This window comes from Nematolebias whitei, chromosome 1, assembly GCF_014905685.2.
Source record: "Nematolebias whitei isolate Nwh7 chromosome 1, NemWhi1, whole genome shotgun sequence".
NCBI classification, from domain to species: Eukaryota; Metazoa; Chordata; class Actinopteri; order Cyprinodontiformes; family Rivulidae; genus Nematolebias; species Nematolebias whitei.
The window spans coordinates 42,994,959-43,012,437 of NC_056498.1; the positions used below are offsets into that span (position 1 = coordinate 42,994,959).

Genomic DNA, 17,479 nt, shown 5'->3' on the forward strand with positions numbered 1-17,479 from the left:
AGGCGAGTCTCAGGAAGAATATAAAATATCCAGTATAATATATATATATATACACACACACACACACACACACACACACACATATATATATGTTTTATGATCAGTTTGTGTTACAAATGTGTGATTCCTGCCAATATTATCCCCTGTCAAGTCAAGTAACATGTCAAGTTTTTAGTTCAGTCAAGTTACTTCCATTTCAGGAATATAACAAATATCCTGCCTCAGTTGTCTTTTCATGAATTAGAAACAATAATTTGTGTTTTCTGTTATCACATTTATACAACTAAAACCATCCTGTTTAAACCAAGACTCTATTTTGTACAAATCTCAGCTGCAAGACTTCTCATCAAAATTTCCTTTCATTCCTATGTTCTCATCTCTCATTTTCTCAGTTTTCATGTTCTCATCTCTCATGTTCTCAGTTTTCATGTTCTCATCTCTCAAAACAAGACTAAACAGGTTGATAGCAACAACACTGAGCATGCTGGGAGAAGTAGCAAATAAGATAATCTGATCAGTGTTTCATCACAAAACACAATCTGGCTCTGGATCAGGACAAGTCAACAGTCAGGGATCATCATGGAGGTCAGCAGCCTGTCAATCAGTCCGGTCACCATGGAAACAACCTGAGAAGACAACAGGACCAAATGTTGACTGTTCACACAATCACATTTACAGTGAATTCAAATTCATACATGTAAATTCACCAAAACAACAGTTAGAAAGAATTCTTGCCTCGTGACAGTCAGTGAGACAGCTTCTGAGCTTATGGACTTTAAATGTTTCATTTAACATAAACTCAGAGTTCAAATTGTATCTGGTCTGTTGCTGTAAAGTCTCTTTGATCCAACGTAATGTTTGACTTGTTGAATTTAATAAAACCTTTTTGTAACTTTACCTTCAATGTACTTCCTATAGCAGCCTGTATAAACGCATGAGAAAATAAAATGTGCAGCAGCAGAGAGGTGTCTTACCTACTGAGTCCAGCCCATGCTGATGAGAGCAGGAGAATCTTTTTTGGACCTCAAAGATCTACGTCTTCGTTTTCTGTCACATGACTAGGAGTTAAAGACAAACACAGATGAAGTCCAGACTTTACAGGACTAAGATTCTTTGACTCTGAACTGAAAGAAACATTTGATCTTGTGAGTCAAAATATTTCAGCTGGATCAATGAAAAGTAATTGACCAGGAAGTGAACAACTCAAGATAACACTATTACGTTATGTTTTGTGTTGGAGCAGGTCAGCTCATCATGAGTGAGAGTGAGTCAGGTTCAGACATGTCATCATGTGATGTGTTTGTCAGTGAGGCGTACCGGAATGCAGCTGTTCCCCTGTTTGACACACAGGTGCAGTTTGCAGTGCAGGTAGATTTCATCAGAGCCTCCAGTGAACTCAAACATGTTGAAGGAGAAGCCACTGGAGGTTCCAACTCCGTTCCTCTCCACCCTCACTGTTGGGTCTGTAGGGTTCGGACAGCTGCTCACAAACAGAAAAATACTTTTAGTCCGGTGATCAGATCAGAGCCAGCAGAAAACACACTGATGGACGAATCTCTGGTGGCATCTCACCCGTCTATGATCAGGTAGTACTTCAGACTTGCTGAGGCAGAAGGTTGGTCAGTTGCCCAGCAGGAGTCAGTCACAAGAGCGACCAGGTTTTCATCCAGCCCCTTGGTGTCCAGCTTCATCCAGACCTTCTCGTTCAGCCTCACTTTAGTGGTTGACTCCACAGCTTGTGTGCAGCCTTCATTAATGTAGGCCCTCATGGACACATTGTAATTCCAAGGTCCAGATGAGATGACTTGATAAACAGAGCTGCAAAGGAGACATGTCCTTTATGTTGTTGTGACATTTTGAAGAAACGCAAACAAGCTGGACCCTTGTTGGGCAACTCATCAGGATGACTGGTGAAAAGTAGCCGGCTGCTAAATCTGGCAGAGGATTAATGGCAGATTGGCTAATGAACACATGCAGCCCTTAGCAACATTTTGAACAGGCAGGAGAAAGAGGAGGGTCATTTTGACTGGAAGTACTATTTGCTTTGTAAGTTTTCTGCAACACATTTAGCCTGATCAGAGGAGGAGGGAAACGTGTCAGGAGACAGAGGGAGAAGAGGAAAGTGAAGAATGTAGGATTGAGGGTTGCAACTCTAAATGTGGGGACAACGACAGGCAAAGGTAGAGAGCTGGCTGACATGATGCTGAGAAGGAAGGTAGATGTTTTATGTGTCCAAGAGACCAAGTGGAAGGGCAGCAAGGCTCACAGCATTGGAGCAGGGTTCAAACTGTTTTACCATGGTGTGGATAGACAGAGAAATGGAGTAGGGGTGGTCCTGAAGGAGGAGTTGGCAAAGAATGTAGTAGAGTTGAAAAGAGTGTCAGATAGGGTGATGTGCCTGAAGGTATAAGTAGAAGGTATGATGCTAAACATTGTCAGTGGTTATGCTCCACAGGTTGGATGTGTGGAGGAGAAAGATACATTTCGGAAAGATCTGGATGAAATGATAGAGAGTATTCCTAGGGAGGAGAGAGTGGTGATGGGAGCAGACCTGAATGGACATGTTTGTGAAGGAAACAGAGGATGAGGAAGTGATGGGTAGGTTTGGTGTCAAGGAAAGAAACCAGGAAGGACAGATGGTGGTGGATTTTGCCAAGAGAATGGAAATGGCTGTAGTCAACACTTATTTCCAAAAGAGGGAGGAGCGTAGAGTGACCTATAAGAGTGGAGGAAGGAGTACGCAGGTCGACTACATTCTGTGTAGAAGAGGAAACCTGAGGGAGATTGGAGACGCTAAGGTTGTGGCAGGGGAGAGCATGGCCAGACAGCATCAGATGGTTGTGTGTAGAATGACTGTTGTTGTGAAGAAGAGAAAAAGAGTAAAATCAGAGAAGAAGACCAAATGGTGGAAGATGAAGAAGGAAGAATGTTGTGAGAAATTCAGAGAGGAGCTGTTAAAGGCTCTGGGTGGTAAGAAAGAGCTTCCAGATGACTGGGCTACTACAGCAACAGTAATTAGAGAGGCAGGTAGGAAGGTACTTGGTGTGTCACCTGGACAGAGAATGGATGATCAGGAAACCTGGTGGTGGAATAGTGAAGTGCAGGAAGCTGTTCAAAGAAAGAGATTAGCCAAGAAGAAATATGACAGTGAGAGGACTGAAGAGAGGAGACAGGAATATAAGGAGATGGGACGGAGAGCAAAGAGGGAGGTAGCTAAGGCAAAGCAGAAGATGTATGATGAGTTGTATGGGAGACTGGACACTAAAGAGGGCAAGAAGGACTTGCGCCAATTGGCAGGACAGAGGGATCAGGCTGGAAAGGATGTGCAGCAGGTTAGGCTTATTAAAGATAGGAATGGTAATGTTCTAACAAGTGATGAGTGTGACGGGAAGATGGAAGGAGTACTTTGAGGAGCTAATGAATGAAGAGAATGAAAGAGAAAGAAGAGTAGAGGTCATAGAAACGGTGGACCAGGAAGTGGGTAAGATTAGTGAGGGTGAAGTCCGGAAAGCTCTGAAAAGAATGAAGAAGGGGAAGGCAGTAGGACCTGATGACATACCAGTAGGGCTTTAACAGACTACTCGAGTAATCTACACATAGATTCCTAGGACATCTATCGAGTTTTTAAATTTCACGTTGAGTATCCGTGGTGACGTCATTACGTCGCTGTTACGTCATTGCGTCACGTGTCACTTGATCCGCACTGGGCGTGGGTTACAAAATGGATTCTTCCATGCAGACGAATGGAGCGGAGCAGGTCCAGTCTTGGCAAACAGGTAAAAATGCATTAATAGTATGGGAATATTTCACTAAAGATGAATCTTCCGGTTTAACTACCATAAGGAAACAGAAAATGAATCAACTTCCTGACTGTTTGGAGCGCGTTGCGAACCGGTGTTACACTTTATTCTGTGACCACCGTATATTGTGACCGTAGGGGGCGGTGTTGCATGCACTGTTGCAGGTCACAGAATATGGTGTAACACCGGGTCCAATTGACCAAACCAGAACCAGCTTCCTCTGACCTTGTTTCACAAACTAAAAGCAAAAAATATTAATCTCTAAACCTATAAAAAAAAAAACCTATAAACATATTAATCTCTAAAACTAAACCTAATGCGCAACACTGTGGGCGGTGGTGCGGGGTGATCCGACTGATTTTAGTTTTGTTTTTTACACGCCACACGTTTCTTTCAGTTTTGCAGCTTTATAATAATAACTAATAGTTTTGTTTTTCCTGTGACTTATTTATTTTATTCATTTATTTTTGCATCTTTAGATTCTATGATGTCATCAAGTACTCGAGTTCTACTCGAGTTTTATTATGTTAATGTTGAGTTTAAAAATTATGTAGTCATTCAACCCCTACATTCCAGTGGAGGTTTGGAAATGTCTTGGAGAGATGGCAGTGAGGTTTTTGACTCAAATATTCAAAGGGATATATGAGGGTGAGAAAATGCCTGAGGAATGGAGAAGAAGTGCTGGTGCCCATTTTTAAGAACAGGGTGATGTACAGAGTTGTAGCAACTACAGGGGAATAAATTTGATGAGCCACACAATGAAGATCTGAGAGAGAGTTGTGGAAGCAAGACTTCGACGAGAGGTGACTATCTGTGAGCAGCAGTCTGGTTTCATGCCAAGAAAGAGCACCACAGATGCCATCTTTGCTTTGAGGATGATGATGGAGAAGTAAAGAGAGGGTCAGAAAGAACTCCATTGTGTCTTTGTGCATTTAGAAAAAGCATATAACATAATGCCAAGAGAGGAGGTGTGGTATTGCAGGAGAAAATCTGGAGCAGCAGAAAAGTATGTTAGACTGTACTGACCTCAGCAGAAGTAAGGAGTACCTTCAGGAGGATTAATCCGCACAAAGCAACTGGCCCAGACAACATCCCCGGAAAAGTGTTGAAGGAATGTGCTGATCAGCTCTGTGAGGTGCTGGCAGACATCTTTAACACCTCACTTACCCTGGAGACAGTTCCCACCTGCCTGAAGACTGCCACCATCATCCCAGTCCCAAAAAGCTCTACAGTGACTGGTCTGAATGACTATCGGCCAGTGGCCCTCACCCCGATAGTCGCTAAATGCTTCGAAAAACTGGTCATGACTCACATCAAAACAGCCATCAACATCAACGAGGACCCTCATCAGTACGCATACCGTGAGAACCGATCAACAGAGGATGCAATCTCCTCTGTGGTCCACACTGCGCTCAACCACCTGGAGCAGAAAAACTCTTACGTCCGTATGCTCTTTGTGGACTTCACATCCGCCTTCAACACCATGATCCCCCAAACCCTGATGGACAAACTATTCACACTAGGACTAAGCCCCTCCATCTGCAACTGGGTACTAGACTTTTTAACAAACAGACCACAGTTAGTGAGGATCCACAACCTCTCCTCCTCCACCATAACCCTCAGCACTGGCTCTCCTCAGGGATGTGTGTTGAGCCCCCTCCTGTTTACTCTGCTCACATATGATTGTGCAGCTACCCATCCAGGCTGTCACATTGTAAAGTTTGCAGATGATACAGCGGTGGTGGGATGCATCACAAACAATGATGAGTCCAGCTACAGGCAGGAGGTGGAACACCTGGAGAGCTGGTGCAGAGAGAATAACCTTCACATCAATGTGAAGAAGACAAAGGAGATGATTGTGGACTTCAGAAGGAACAAAAACACCTACACCCCCCTGAACATAAGAGGATCTGCGGTGGAAGTGGTCTCCAGCTACAAGTACTTGGGTATACACATGAATGACAACCTCAGCTGGAGCAACAACACCACCAGCCTGATCAAGAAAGCTCATCAGAGACTCTACTTCCTCAGACGGCTGAGGCGAGCTGGTCTGGGAAGCTCAGTCCTCACCTCCTTCTACAGGTGTGCAGTGGAGAGCATCCTGTGCTCGAGCATCAATGTGTGGCATGGAGGCTGCACAGCTGCAGAAAGAAAAGCTTTGCAGAGAGTGGTGAAGGCTGCACAGAAATCTGTTGGAATCAGTCTCCCCACCATCACAGACATCTACACCTCCAGATGCAGGAAGAGGGCCACCTGCATCATGAAGGACCCCACCCACCCAGCACACACACTTTTTGCCCCACTCCCCTCAGGAAGGAGGTTAAGGAGCATTAAGTGTAGAACCACTAGACTGAGGAACAGCTTCTACCCTGAGGCTGTTAGACTCATGAATCTCTAACTAGAATAATCACTGTGAAAAACCATATCATGTTGCTGCTGATCTGTTTCAATGTTGATGTGTTCATGCGTGCACATCTGCTCACAGACTCATGTTCATGTTTGTGCTGATGTTCAATGTTTTATGTTATGAGTGCTTAGTGTATATTTAGTTGATGTTTTTCTTAGTTCATATCTTAGATGTTATTACTGTTTTTCTTATACATTTTATTGTTGGATGTAACTGGGACCCTGTGTACATAATTTCGCTCCACCACATGTACCACATGAGGTGCGAATGACAATAAAGAAACTCTGACTCTCTGACTCTGACTCTGACTCTTACAGGACATGTATGAGGACAGCAGGACAGTGGTGAGATGTGCTGTAGGAGTGACAGATAGCTTCAGGTGGGATTGCATCAAGGATCGGCTCTGAGCCCTTTCTTGTTTGCTCTGGTGATGGACCAACTAACAGATGAGGTCAGGCAAGAATCCCCATGGACTATGATGTTTGCAGATGACATTGTGATCTGTAGTGAGAACATGGAACAGGTGGAAGAGAACTTGGAGAGGTGGAGATATGCACTTGAAAGAAGAGGAATGAAAGTCAGCCATAGTAAGACAGAGTACATGTGTGTGAATGAGAGGAAGGCCTCTTTTCCCTCTTCAGGGGTGATATATTTATCCACAGAGTTGATGTGGTCAGTAAAATGTTAGACATCTAATTTTGACCCAGGTGTCATCAACATACCTGAACCAATGACTTGGTAGTGTCCCTGAAAAGGACATCAAGGCTCTCTTTTCTACCTCCTCCATGTACAAGTTGGCAACAATAGGAGAAACTGGAGACCACATGGCACACCCATGTTTCTGCCTATAATATTGCTCCCCATATGTGAAGTAGGTTGACTGCAGGCACAGTTTCAAGAGTTGACACAGTTGTTCTGTGGAAAACGTGGTCCTGCTGCTCTGAGTGGTGTCTGGTTTAAATCTTAAACTGACCACCTCTACTGCATCATCGACAGGAATGCACCTAAAGAGTGATGTGACATCAAAAGAGACCATTGTTTCATCAGTCTCCATGATGACATCCCTCACCTTATCCACAAAGTCCATGGTATTCTGTATGTGGTGTTCTGAGCTGCCAACTAAAGGCATGAGTACAGACGTCAGATATTTTGAAACATTGTAAGCGACAGAGTAAATTATACTGACAATTGGTCTTAAAGGTACAACTTGTTTGTGAATTTTAGGTAAACCATACAGACTAGGTGTGGCCTCCACTGGGTACAGTCTGTGGTACAGAATACGGTCAATAGCCTTGTCCTGCTCCAAATTTTTCAGGCAATCTATTAACTTCTTCTTTTAGCCACTTCCTGGATCTCTTTTCAGTGGCCCATAAGTGGTTAAGTCACTAAGGAGTGTCATAACTTTCTTATGATAATCTTTCTGGTTAAAAATCACTGTGCACCTTCCTTTGTCTGCTGGGAGAATGATGATGTTTTTGTCCTTGCTAAGAGTGCATCCCTCTCCTCTCTACTGATGTTGGAAGGTGGTGGTTTGGCATTGCTGAGGCAGGAAGAAACTTTGATTCTGAGCTGCCTCATCCTCTTTAATTTTGTTGTTGCAGATGGCTGATCCCCCGGCACAAACAGAGTAATATTGTGTATGCTGTTCAGTGTCAGAAGGGCTGTGATCAGTCTTACATCGGGGACACTAAACAGCCACTGGCCAAAAAGATGGCCCAGCACAGGAGATCAACAATATCAGGCCAGGACTCTGCGGTCTACACTCATCTCCAGGCCAGTGGTCACTCTTTCAGGGATGAAGATGTTCACATCCATGATAGAGAGGAACGATGGTTTGAGAAAGGAGTAAAGGAAGCCATCTTTGTGAAATGAAACTGTCCATCAATAAACAGGGGTGGAGGCCTCATATCCCCCGCCCACAATGCTGTTATTGTTAGTATCACTCAGCCCCCTGTGAATAGCAAACAGCCATCAGTATGCTAATGATCCATCATTAGGCTGATGGTCCTTCTTTATCATGTGAGCAGCTGGTTTTGGCTGTCAGCAGTAAACTGGTTGATCCACTGTGAGAGGGTGCTATTTATAAGACTGAGCTGAATACAGCACCTCAGACTGAGGAAGTCTTTTGGATGAAAGACGAAACGTTTCTCTAATTTTTTTGTTTTGTTTGGTTATTTTGAATGTCCAGAGGACCAGATAGAACTTTTTTAGATTTTTCTATCTGGATTATTGAGCATGCATCAGGATATTTACAAGACAGTGGTGAGACCAGCTATATTCTATGGTCTGGAGACAGTGGCATTGACAAAAAGACAGGAGAAAGAATTGGAAGTGGCAGAAATGAAGATGCTAAGGTTCTCCTTAGGGGTGACAAGGCTGGATAAGATTAAGAATGAGATCATCAGAGGTACAGCCCAGGTTGAACAACTGGGAGATAAAGTTAGGGAGGCCAGACTGAGATGGTTTGGACATGTCAATAGGAGGGACCATGGGTATATTGTTAGAATGATGTTAGAAATATAGCTGCCAGGAAAAAGACAAAGAGGAAGGCCAAAGAGGAGATATATGGATGCAGTTAGAGAGGACATGAAGGTAGTTGGAGTGAGGACAGAGTGAGGTGGAGGAGGATGACTCGCTGCGGTGACCCCTGAAGAGGGAAAAGCCGAAAGAAGAAAAAGATGATTTAGCCTGATTAGACCAAACACAAGTATTTATTGTTCAGTTAGAATAAATCTGATGTAATAAACAGAAAAGACACTACATCTTCACAGTACACAGTGATCCTGTTGTCTAGAACCATCTGTTGTAATTTTTATGGCCTTGAATATCTCCAGTTTATGAACAATTTTCCAAGGTCTCAGTTGGATGGTGCTTATGAGCTCAGCTTTAAGACAATAACACACTCCTACAACCAATCAGTTGGAGAGCTTGGCAGTAACATAAACATCCTGTTCGTCCAGTTCTTCAGAGATTATTTTGATGTGCATCACTGTGATGGAGATTTCAGGGAACCAGGAAAACCTCCTGAACTCACTTTTCATTCTTTCCTTCTATAAATACCTGGAGAGTGCTTCAAACCAAAGCAACAAGCTGCCACACTCACTTGTCTTTAATTCTGAAGGACATGTCCCTGATCTCCGACTTAGCATGGTAGCAGGAGAAGTCGATCATGACCTGGTCATGGCGAATGATGTCATCAGAGGAGAAGTTCTGGGTCATGATTGTGTTCTGGTAGATGACCTGGTTGTTGTTGGTCTGCAAAGAGAAGCATGAAGAATGTTTCTGAAGAGTTTTTAGCCTCGGATGTTAGAGGTAAAGACTGAACCCACAAAAATATCTCAAGTTAAAGACGAGTCCCAGAGAAGATTCAAAGAAGAAATGAAGAACTGGATTGAGAACTCACCGTGATCTTTGTCCCACAGAGGTCGCTGGCACTGAAACTGAAGGTCACTGTGTGGTTCTGCTCATCTACCTGACCTCTGCAGGTTGGGTCATTGAGGTGTAAAAGAGAGTAGTCAATGCCTTCGTTCTCCAGGAGACAAATGGCCAAAGAGGCAGAAGCCGTGTTGTGACTGCAGATGGCTGGATCACCTGAATGTTGGTGAGAAAAACCACAGTTAGAAGTTCCTTCCAGTCATTCAGCCATGTTGTCATGTTGGTGTAATCACAGGTGTCGTACCCAAAGTGTTTCTGTATCTGCAAGCAAAGTTGGCCCGACAGAAGCAACGAGTATCTCCATACTGAGAAACCTCTCCACAAAACTCATGATCGCTGCAGGTCCTGTCTTGACAGAAGGCCTTAGGAGAACCTGCAGAGGAACACACTGATGAATTATTCTGTGAAACCAACAAGTGATTTCTTTAGATCAGATGTTGGACCGAAGCAGGTCTTACGACACTCAGTCTTGGACCTCCAGCCCTCCAGAGTGGTGTTGGATTTCAGGCTGCAGGCTCTGGCGTAGGCCTCCAGGAACTGACACTTGAGACCGTCCACTGCAGGATACCTTGACAAAGTGTCTGTGCAGGCGGTGATGTAGGGCTCTGGGTCGATGTCACAGGAGGTGAAGGGCACCTCCTTCAGGAGGTTACAGCTGCTCCACATGAGGAAACAGACAACATGGAAGATAACAAATGTAATAAACATGTAATCTACCACAGAGACCAGAGTGAAACTCAGACGGATGATCTGGATGGATCTACTCACCACTCAGTTGTCTTGGTGCAGTTTATTGATCTGTCATCAGTGTCATTATACTGCGTCTCACAGCTAGGGGGTGACACACAACAAAGTCAGGACTGTTTGCTTGTTCATCCAAACAGAGTTCCTCTGCAGTCCATTCATCCAGCAGCAGCAGAGCAGCAGTCAGTGAGGAGCTCTTACCTTATGGAACTGCAGCCAGGGAGCCTCGCTTCACTGCTGGAATCTTCACACAGACCTGTTGGAGGTGATCCAGTAGATCCTAATCCGGTTCAGGACAGAATGAGAGTCATGTCAGCATCAACATTTAAAGTACCAGTAAATGAAAACTGCAGAATTCTTCATTATGTCTACAAGGAAGGAAGGCAGAAAGGCGGCACCCACTAATAAAAAAGATCAGTGCTTTAATCTTTCTTTTAATTAATTTCTCAATACCTCATGAAAAAATGTTTTTATTTTGTCCTGATATGTAAAGCCCAAGAATCAAAACAGGGTGGATTTTCTCTTTCATGTGTTTGTAAATTCCCCGTCAAACACTATTTGACTTTCTGTACCTTCAAGGTGGATCTGTGTGGTGTAGCTATCAAAAAAGATAGAAACGTTGAGGAAGTTGAAGAACACTGCCTTGGCAGTGACTCCAGTTTGGTCCTTAGAGATCTCCACACCATGAACCACTTGAGGGGAGCTGTCCAGGTTCAGTGGTGAGTTGTTCAGCTGCATGGCAAAGAGACAAAGCGGAGGATACCCTGAGGTCTACATGTCAAACACACAAACAGGCTGTTCTCACAGCAACAACCACTTAGTTCAGCAGCATCAGAGAGCTGCTGCATAATGTCACTGAGAGGAAACATGAGAGGCCACATTCTGATCTAAATTCACTCAGACTCATGAATTATAGCTGCAGGAGGCTCACCAGAACTCTGCTGCCCTGTTTCAGGTGTATGCGACTGCCGTCCACTATCAACATCACACTGTCCAGAAAGCTCACATCTTTACGACGCCGCTCCAGGAAATTACCGAGTACCTGGAACCCTAGGATTGATGGCAACTTCAACAAGGAGTACTCACACTGATCCTTTATGAAGTCCACATGGCCTTTAAAATCAATGACAGAGGAACCTGTCACAGTGCAAATAGGCTTCAACATGGGTGGTGGGGTGATGGAGGTATCTGGGTTGCTAGTACCGATGGTGGTAGTGGGGGTTTCAGTGGTGCTAATAGTTGTAGGGTGATCTGAGGTAGTAGAGGTAGTAATAATAGAAGTAGTGGCTGTGGAGAACTCTGGGGTGGTAATAGGGAGCTCTGGTGTGGTATGCATAGTAGAAGTAGGAATGATAGTGATATTGGCAATTTCAGGAGCAACAGTGGCAGTAGTGGTTGTGGGGAGCTTTGGGGTGGTAACTGTAGTGGTGGTAGTAGTTATGGGAGCCACTGTAGTAGTTGTGGCATCAACTGTGCTGCTAGTAGTTGGCTCCGTGGTGGTAAAGGGGGCCTCTATGGTGGTGGTGAACTCTGTGGTTGTCATAATAGATGTGATGGTGGGGGCCTTTGTGGAAGTAATGGTAGCTGTGGTTGTTGTGGTAGTGGGTGTGGGTGGCTCGATGATGGTAGTTGTAGTGGAAGCCTCTGTGGTGGTGGTGTTTGGTTGTGTGGTGGTAGTGGTTGCCTCTGTGGTGCTGGTGGAAGTTTGTGTGGTGGTAGTGAGGGCTTCTGTGATGGTAGTGGCATTTGTGGCATTCATAGTAGTGGCAGTAATGGCAGGCTTGGAGGTAGTAGTAGTGGTGGAAGGCTCTGTGGTTTTAGTGGGGGCCTCTGTGGTTATGGTGAGCTTTGTGGTGGTTGTGGGGGGTACAGTGGTAGTAATGGGAGCTTGTGTGGTTGTGGTTGTGGAAGAGAACTCTGTGGTGGTAGTGATGGCCTCTGAGGTGGTAGTAGTGTTGGGGGTCTCTGTTGTGATCACGGATGTGAGAGCATCAGTGGTAGTAATGGGAGCCTCTGTGGTGGTGGTGGGTTCCTCTGCTGTGTTTGTGGGCTGTGTGGTGGTCATAGTTGTGTTAGTAATGGCAGTCTCTGAAGTGGTAGAAGTAGTGAGGGAATCTGTGCTGGTCATGGTTGTGGGAGGATCATTGGAAGTAAAGAGAACCTCTGTGGTGGTGGTAGATGTGGTGGTGGCCTCTGTGGTAGTACTGGGGGCCTCTGTGGTGGCGTACTTTGTGGTGGTCATAAAAGTGGTAGTAACGGCGATCTCTGAGGTGGTAGTAATGGTAGAGGTCTTTGTTGTTGTCATGGTTGTGGGAGTCTCTGTGGAGGTAATGGGATCCTTTGTGGTAGTGGTGGTGGCCTCTGTGTTGATGTTGGGTGCCTCTGTGGTGTTGGTGGGCATTGTAGTCATCATAGTAGTTGTAGTAATGGCAGCCTCTGAAGTGGTAACAGTAGTGAGGGATTCTGTGCTGATCATGGTTGTCATGGGATCATTAGTAGTAATGGGAACATCTGTGGTGTTGGTGGGCTCTGTGGTGATGATGGGCTTTGTGAAAGTCAAAGTAAAGGTAGTAATTGTGCCATCTGAGGTGGTAGTAGTGGTGGGGAACTCTGTTGTGGTCATGGTTGTGGGGGGCTTTGTTGTAGTAATGGGAGTCTCTGTGGTGTTAGTGGTGGTGTTTGTGGGCTCTGTGTTAGTAGTGGGAGGCTCTGTGGTGGGGGGACTTGTGGTGGTCATAGTAGTTGTAGTAAAAGTGGACTCAGAGGTGGTTGTAGTGGTGGGGGACTCTGTTGTGGTTGTGATTGTGGGTGGCTCAGTGATAGTAATGGGAGCGTCTGAGATGTTTGTGGTGGGCTTTATGGTTATCATAGTTGTGGTGGAAATGCCAGTCTCCGAAGTGGTAATAGAAGTGGAGGGATATGTTGTTTTTGTGGTTGGGGAGGGCTCAGTGTTAGGAATGTGACCCTCTGTAGTGGTGGTGGACTCTATGATGGTAGTGGATTCATCTGTGGTGGTGGTGGGCTTTGAGGTGGTCATAGTAGTGGCAGTAACAATGGCAGCCTCTGAAGTGGTTGTAGTGGTGGGGGTCTCTGTTGTGATCATAATTGTGGGCAGCTCAGTGGCAGTAATGGGAGTATCTGAGGTGGTAGTAATGGGATATTTGGTGGTAGAGGAGGGCACTGTGTTGGTGGGCTTTGTGGTGATGATAGTAGTGGTAGTAATGGCGGCATTTGAGGTAGTAGTAGTGGTGGAGGGCTCTGTTGTGGTTATGAGGGGCTCAGTGGCACTAATGGGAACCTCTGTGGTTGTGTTGCTGGGCTCTATGAAGGTAGTGGGGTCCACTGTGTTGGTGATGGAAGATTTTTTTGTAGTCATAGTAGTGGTAGAAATGGTGGCCTCTGAAGAGGTAGTAGTGGTGAGGGATTCTGTGGTGGTCGGGGATGTATGGGGCAAAGGGGTGGTGCTGGTGGTGGTCACTGTGCTAGTGACTGGCCTTGTGGTGGTCATAGCAGTGGTAGTAAAACTGACTTCTGAAGTTGTAGTAGTGGCAATTGAATCTGGAGTGGTTGTGGTTGTAGGGAGCACAGTGGTAGTAATGGGAGCCTGTGTGGTAGTGACAGAGCTGGTGGTGGAAGTGGGCTCAATGGTGGTAGTGGGTACCTCTTTTGTAGCAGTGGGCATAGTTGTAGTTATAGCATTGGTAGTAACAGTTGCCTCTGATGTGGTGGTAGTGGTGGGGGACACTGTTGTGATCATTATTGTGGGAGGCTCCGGTGTAGTAATGAGAGCTTGTGTGGTAGTGATAGTAGTGGGCTCTGTTGTAGTAGTGAGTGCCTCTGTTCTGGTAGTACTAGAGGTGTTATCTGTTGTGGTTGTGGTTGTAGGGGGCTCAGTTGTTGTAATGGGAGCCTGTGAAGTGGTAGTAGAGTGCACTGTGGTGGTAGAGGGGGCCTCTGTTTTGGTGGATGGCTTTGTTGTACTTATAGCATTGGTTGAAGCAAATGCCTCAGAGGTGGAAGTAGTTGTGGGTGACTCTATTGCGATCGTAATTGTGAGGGGCTCAGTTGTAGTAATGAGAGCATGTGTGGTAGTGATAGTAGAGGGCTCTGTGGTAGTAGTGGGTGCCTCTGTTTTGGTAGTACTGGAAGGGTTATCTGTTGTAGTTGTGGTTGAAGGAGGTTCAGTTGTTGTAATGGGAGCCTCTGAAGTGGTAATACTGTGCACTGTGGTGGTAGAAGGGGCCTCTGTTGTGGTAGTAGGCTTTGTTGTAGTAATAGCAGTGGTTGTAATGATGGTCTCTGAGATGGAAGTAGTTGTGGGTGACTCTATTGTTGTCATGGTTGTGGGGGGCTCTGTTGTAGTAATTAGAACCTGTGTGGGGTTGATGGAGCTGGTGGTGCTAGTGAGCATTGTGCTAGTAGTGGGTGCCTCTGTTGTAATACTGGTTGGGGCCTCTGTTGTGGTTATGGCAGGCTCATTTGTAGTAATGGGAGCCTCTGAGGAGGTAGTTGTGGGCTCTGGCATGGTAAATGGTACCTCTGTTGTAGTGATGGGCTTAGTTGTAGTTATAGCTTTGGTAGTAACATTGGCCTCTGATGTGGTAGTAGTGCTGGGGGATACTCTTGTGGTAGTTATTGTGGGGGGCTCAGTTGTAATATCGAGTGCCTGTGTGCTAGTGATAGCAGTGGGTTCTGTTGTGGAAGTGGGTGCCTCTGTTCTGGTAGTAGTGGAGGGGTTATCTGTCGTGGTCGAGGTTGTAGGGGTCTCAGTTGCTGTAATGGGAGCCTCTGATGTATTAGTTGTGTACACTGTGGTGGTAGAGGGGGCCTCTGTTTTGGTGTTTTTCTTTGTTGTAGTTATAGGAGTGGTTGTAACGAAGGTCTCAGAGGTGGAAGAAGTGGTGGGTGACTCTGCTGTGGTCGTGGTTGCTGGGGGCTCTGTTGTAGTAGCGGGAGCATCTGTGGTGGTCGTGGTTTTAGACTCTGTTGTAGTAGTGATAGCCTTTGTGGTGATCGGATAGGTGGTGGCAATAGTAGTGGTAGTAATGGCAGTGTTTGAACTGGTAGTAGAGGTGGGGGTGTATATAGTGCTGCTGGTGGTGGGTGGCTCAGTTGTTATATTGGGAATATCTGAGGTTATAGTAGTGGTGGAGGGCTCTATTGTGGTACTAGTTGTCAGGAGCTCAGTGGTAGTAAAGGGAGCCTCTCTGGTGTTGGTGTTAATCTCTGTGGTAGTGACTGGTGTTGTGGAGGTCATTGTAGTGGTCGTAACGATGGCTTCTGAAGTTGTAGTAGTGGTAGGGGACACTGTTGTAGTCATTAATTTTAGGGGCTCAGTTGTAGTAATGAGAACCTGTGTGGTAGTGATAGTAGTGGGCTTTGTGGTAGATGTGAGTAACTCGGTTCTAGTAGTACTGGTAGGGTTATCTGTTGTGGTTGTGGTTGTAGGAGGCTCAGTTGTTGTAATAGGAGCCTCTGAAGTGGTAATACTGTGCACTGTGGTGGAAGAGTGGGCTCCTGTTGTGGAAGTAGGCTTTATTGTAGTTAGAGCAGTGGTAGTAACATTGGCCTCTGATGTGGTAGTAGTGCTGGTGGATATTGTTGTGGTCGTTATTGTGGGGGACTCAGATGTAGTAATGAGAGCCTGTGTGGTGGTGATAGAAGTGGGCTCTGTTGTGATAGTGGGTGCCTCTGTTCTGGTAGTAGTGGAGGGGTTATCTGTTGTGGTTGTGGTTGTATGGGGCTCAGTTGTTGTAATTGGAGCCTCTGAAGTGGTAGTTTTGTACACTGTGGTGGGAGAGGGGGCATCTGTTGTGGTGGTTGGCTTTGTAGTAGTTATAGGAGTGGCTGTAACGAAGATTTCATAGGTGGAAGTAGTGGTGGGTGTCTCTGTTGTGGTCTTGGTTGCTGGGGGCTCCGTTGTAGTAGAGGGAGCCTTTGTGGTGATCGGCTTTGTGGTGGCCATAGTAGTGGTAGTAATTGCAGCCTTTAAAGTGGTAGTAGAGGTGGGGGTCTCTGTAGTGCTGGAGGTTGTGGGTGGCTCTGTTGTAAGATTGGAAGTATCTGAGGAGGTAGTAGTGGTGGACGGCTCTATTGTGGTCATAATTGTCGGGAGTTCAGTGATAGTAAAATGAGCCTCTCTGGTGGTGGTGTTGATCTCTGTGGAAGTGACTGGCGTTGTGGTGGTCATAATGGTGGTCGTAGCGGTGGTTTCTGAAGTTGTAGTAATGGTAGGGGACACTGTTGTCGTCGTTATTGTCAGGGGCTCAGTTGTAGTAATGAAATCCTGTGTGGTAGTGATAGTATTGGGCTCTGTGGTAGTAGTGGGTACCTCTGCTCTGGTAGTACTGGAAGGGTTATCTGTTGTGGTTGTAGGAGGCTCATTTGTTGTAATGGGTGTTTCTGAAGTGGTAATACTGTGCACTGTGGTAGAAGAGGGGGCCTCTGTTGTGGTAGTAGGCTTTGTTGGAGTTATAGCAGAGGTTGTAACGACGGTCTCTGAGATGGAAGTAGTTGTGGGTGACTCGGTTGTTGTTGTGGTTGTGGGGGTCTCTGTTGTAGTAATGGGAACCTTTGTGGTGATGGTAGAGTTGGTGGTGGTAATGGGCATTGTGCTGGTAGTTGGTGCCTCTGTTGTAACAATGGTTGGAATCTCTGTCATGGTTATGGCAGGCTCATTTGTAGTAATGGGAGCCTCTGAGGTGGTAGTTGTGGTCTCTGTTGTGGTAGATGGTTTCTCTGTTGTAGGTGTTGTTGTTTGTGGCTCTGTTGTAATATAGGGAGTATCTGAGGTTGTAGAAGTGGTGGAGGGCTCTATTGTGGTCCTAGTTGTTGGGAGCTCAGTGGTAGTAGTGGGAGCCTCTCTTGTGGCAGTGGAGGGGTTATCTGTTAAGATTGTGGTTGTATGGGGCTCAGTTGTAGTAATAGGAAACTCTGATGTTGTAGTAGTGTGCACTCTGGTGGTAGAAGGGGGCTCTGTTGTGGTGGTAGGCTTTGTTGTAGTTATAGCAGTGGTTGTTATGACAGCTTTTGAGATTGAAGTAGAGGTGGGTGACTCTGTTGTTGTCAAGGTTGTGGGGGGCTCCATTGTAGT

The 17,479-nt window shown here is 45.7% G+C and overlaps 1 protein-coding gene across 1 annotated transcript in view; it reads right to left on the reverse strand.

Moving 5' to 3' along the window:
* Positions 1–560: 560 nt before the first annotated feature.
* Positions 561–17,479, reverse strand: part of LOC119419117 (alpha-tectorin-like) — a 21,582-nt gene continuing 4,663 nt past the window's right edge. Inside the window, exons 4-14 of the mRNA XM_037686457.1 lie at positions 11,318–11,553; positions 10,959–11,118; positions 10,588–10,666; positions 10,411–10,473; positions 10,104–10,297; positions 9,887–10,015; positions 9,611–9,798; positions 9,311–9,462; positions 1,573–1,818; positions 1,318–1,480; positions 561–626 (exon numbers count right to left, since the gene is read on the reverse strand). Coding sequence (XP_037542385.1) covers positions 561–626; positions 1,318–1,480; positions 1,573–1,818; positions 9,311–9,462; positions 9,611–9,798; positions 9,887–10,015; positions 10,104–10,297; positions 10,411–10,473; positions 10,588–10,666; positions 10,959–11,118; positions 11,318–11,553 — 1,676 coding nt within the window. The remainder of the gene's footprint in view (positions 627–1,317; positions 1,481–1,572; positions 1,819–9,310; positions 9,463–9,610; positions 9,799–9,886; positions 10,016–10,103; positions 10,298–10,410; positions 10,474–10,587; positions 10,667–10,958; positions 11,119–11,317; positions 11,554–17,479) is intronic.